Source organism: Pinus tabuliformis, chromosome 6, assembly GCF_031772625.1.
Source record: "Pinus tabuliformis cultivar Carrire ecotype Pingquan chromosome 6, CPIR1, whole genome shotgun sequence".
NCBI lineage: Eukaryota > Viridiplantae > Streptophyta > Pinopsida > Pinales > Pinaceae > Pinus > Pinus tabuliformis.
The window spans coordinates 1,530,393,894-1,530,395,642 of NC_142292.1; the positions used below are offsets into that span (position 1 = coordinate 1,530,393,894).

General features: G+C 32.8%; 1 protein-coding gene across 1 annotated transcript; it reads right to left on the minus strand.

Moving 5' to 3' along the window:
* Positions 1-684: 684 nt before the first annotated feature.
* LOC149264561 (uncharacterized protein At5g01610-like) lies at positions 685-1,425 on the minus strand. The gene has a single exon (XM_089389964.1). It carries the CDS (start codon positions 1,365-1,367, stop codon positions 927-929), a length of 441 nt encoding a protein of 146 aa, XP_089246090.1. The 5' UTR covers positions 1,368-1,425; the 3' UTR covers positions 685-926.
* Between the last annotated feature and the right edge of the window lie 324 nt (positions 1,426-1,749).

Here is a 1,749-nt window from a genome sequence, read left to right on the forward strand (position 1 = left end):
GGTGCTTCTTCTTAGTTTGATCTGCACAATTTTTTGTGGTCACTTATGCAATGTTTTTTTAATATACTTTTTGCTTAGCATTTGAGACATGCTATGTATATTTTTTTATCAAAGACCCTTCTTCTTATATATGATGTTTCATATATAGACCTATGCATGATGTGGTTTTAAGTCATATATAGAACTCTTATAGTTTAGATGTACTCATTTCCTCAGACACCTTTCTTGGTTTGACTTGCATAGGCACCATGTGTGTCTACAAAATGTAATTTTTATTTCCTTAATAAAAATTATGGTTTTTTTCCTTAAAAAAACCACTCTACTATTTATTATTATTTTTAATCAAATTAAATAACAAATATTTATTTAATTTAATTCACCCTACAAATTCCCAAAAACATTTCAAAATTTAATATACAATTTACTCCCAAAATGATGATATCATTATGATAATGTATAAAAATCTACACAATATAATTATTATAATTTTTTTATCTTTTTATCCCTAAAAATATGAAATTATATATCATTCCTTTCCTACTCTCAAATTTCATAGTCACCAAGCTTCAAAATCTTTTACAGACAACTTAATGAACATTATTAAATTAAAAACCTATTTCAATAACAATTTCACAAACATTTAAATTTGAAACCCAAATAGTAATATCACATTACTTAACCAGCTTAAGTACAATATAATTAATATATACCAGCATCAGATCAGATCTGTATTGTTGACATCACATAACCCAAAAGGATTGAGCCCTTTGACTCATTTAACTGTTTACATTATTAACCCTAACAAGGATCCATCATGAGTAACCCAATAGGTCCATTGCAGGGCTTTGAATAAGAGTTTATTCATCAACACTAAGAAACCAGAAAACAAATTGCCCAACTCATCATAATCTTCCAGTACCCATATTCTACCTGTTGCCATTCTCTTCAGTTTCAAAAGCACTGGCAGGGAAGGATTTCCCAACCCCAGCAGCACTTTTGAAGTAAATCTTACCACTGGATGCATCATTAATGGACATCTCAGAGACAGTGATCCAGAGGATCAGTTCCTTGCTCTTCACTCCAGTCACCTTCTTCATCTTGTGTTGCTCAACATAGCCACTGATCTCTGTACCATATTGTACCACTTTCCCAATATTCTTGAACAGGTGCTCACTCTTCTTCTTCTGCTTCAGCCACACAAAGCCCGTTTCTCTCACGTACCCAAATTCTTCAAGCTCCTCAATAGGAAGCAGGCCTTTTGGAAGACCTAATTCCGCAAGCAATTCCAAGGATTTCTGCCTGCAAATTTCGCTTCTGTTGTAGATCTCTGCTCCAGCTTTCTGGTCACTGACAGGCTGAGAAGCCATTTTTGTTCTATAACAACTCAGCTATGCTCTTAACCTGTTGAGAAAATGCATGGGTTCATAAGGTTTAAATAGTTGAAAATTGCGTTAATTAGAGGCCTGGAAACACACCATAATGAAAATAAAAATTAAATAGGACTGAAAGCTTCTCAGTAATGAAATTATATATTGAACTTATGTCCGTTATAATCTAGAAACGTGCCAGTAATGAAAATACAAATTGAAATTAGGTGAATTAGCGCCCTAAACATTTCCCATAATGAGAACCCATTAAATGGGCTGTTAGTGCAAGTCAACTGTTTTACAATTGAGGCAGGATCTTATCTTTTCTGTACTTCTCCCCTTTTTATTACTTATAGAGGTTTATTTTTATATCTATAAAAAG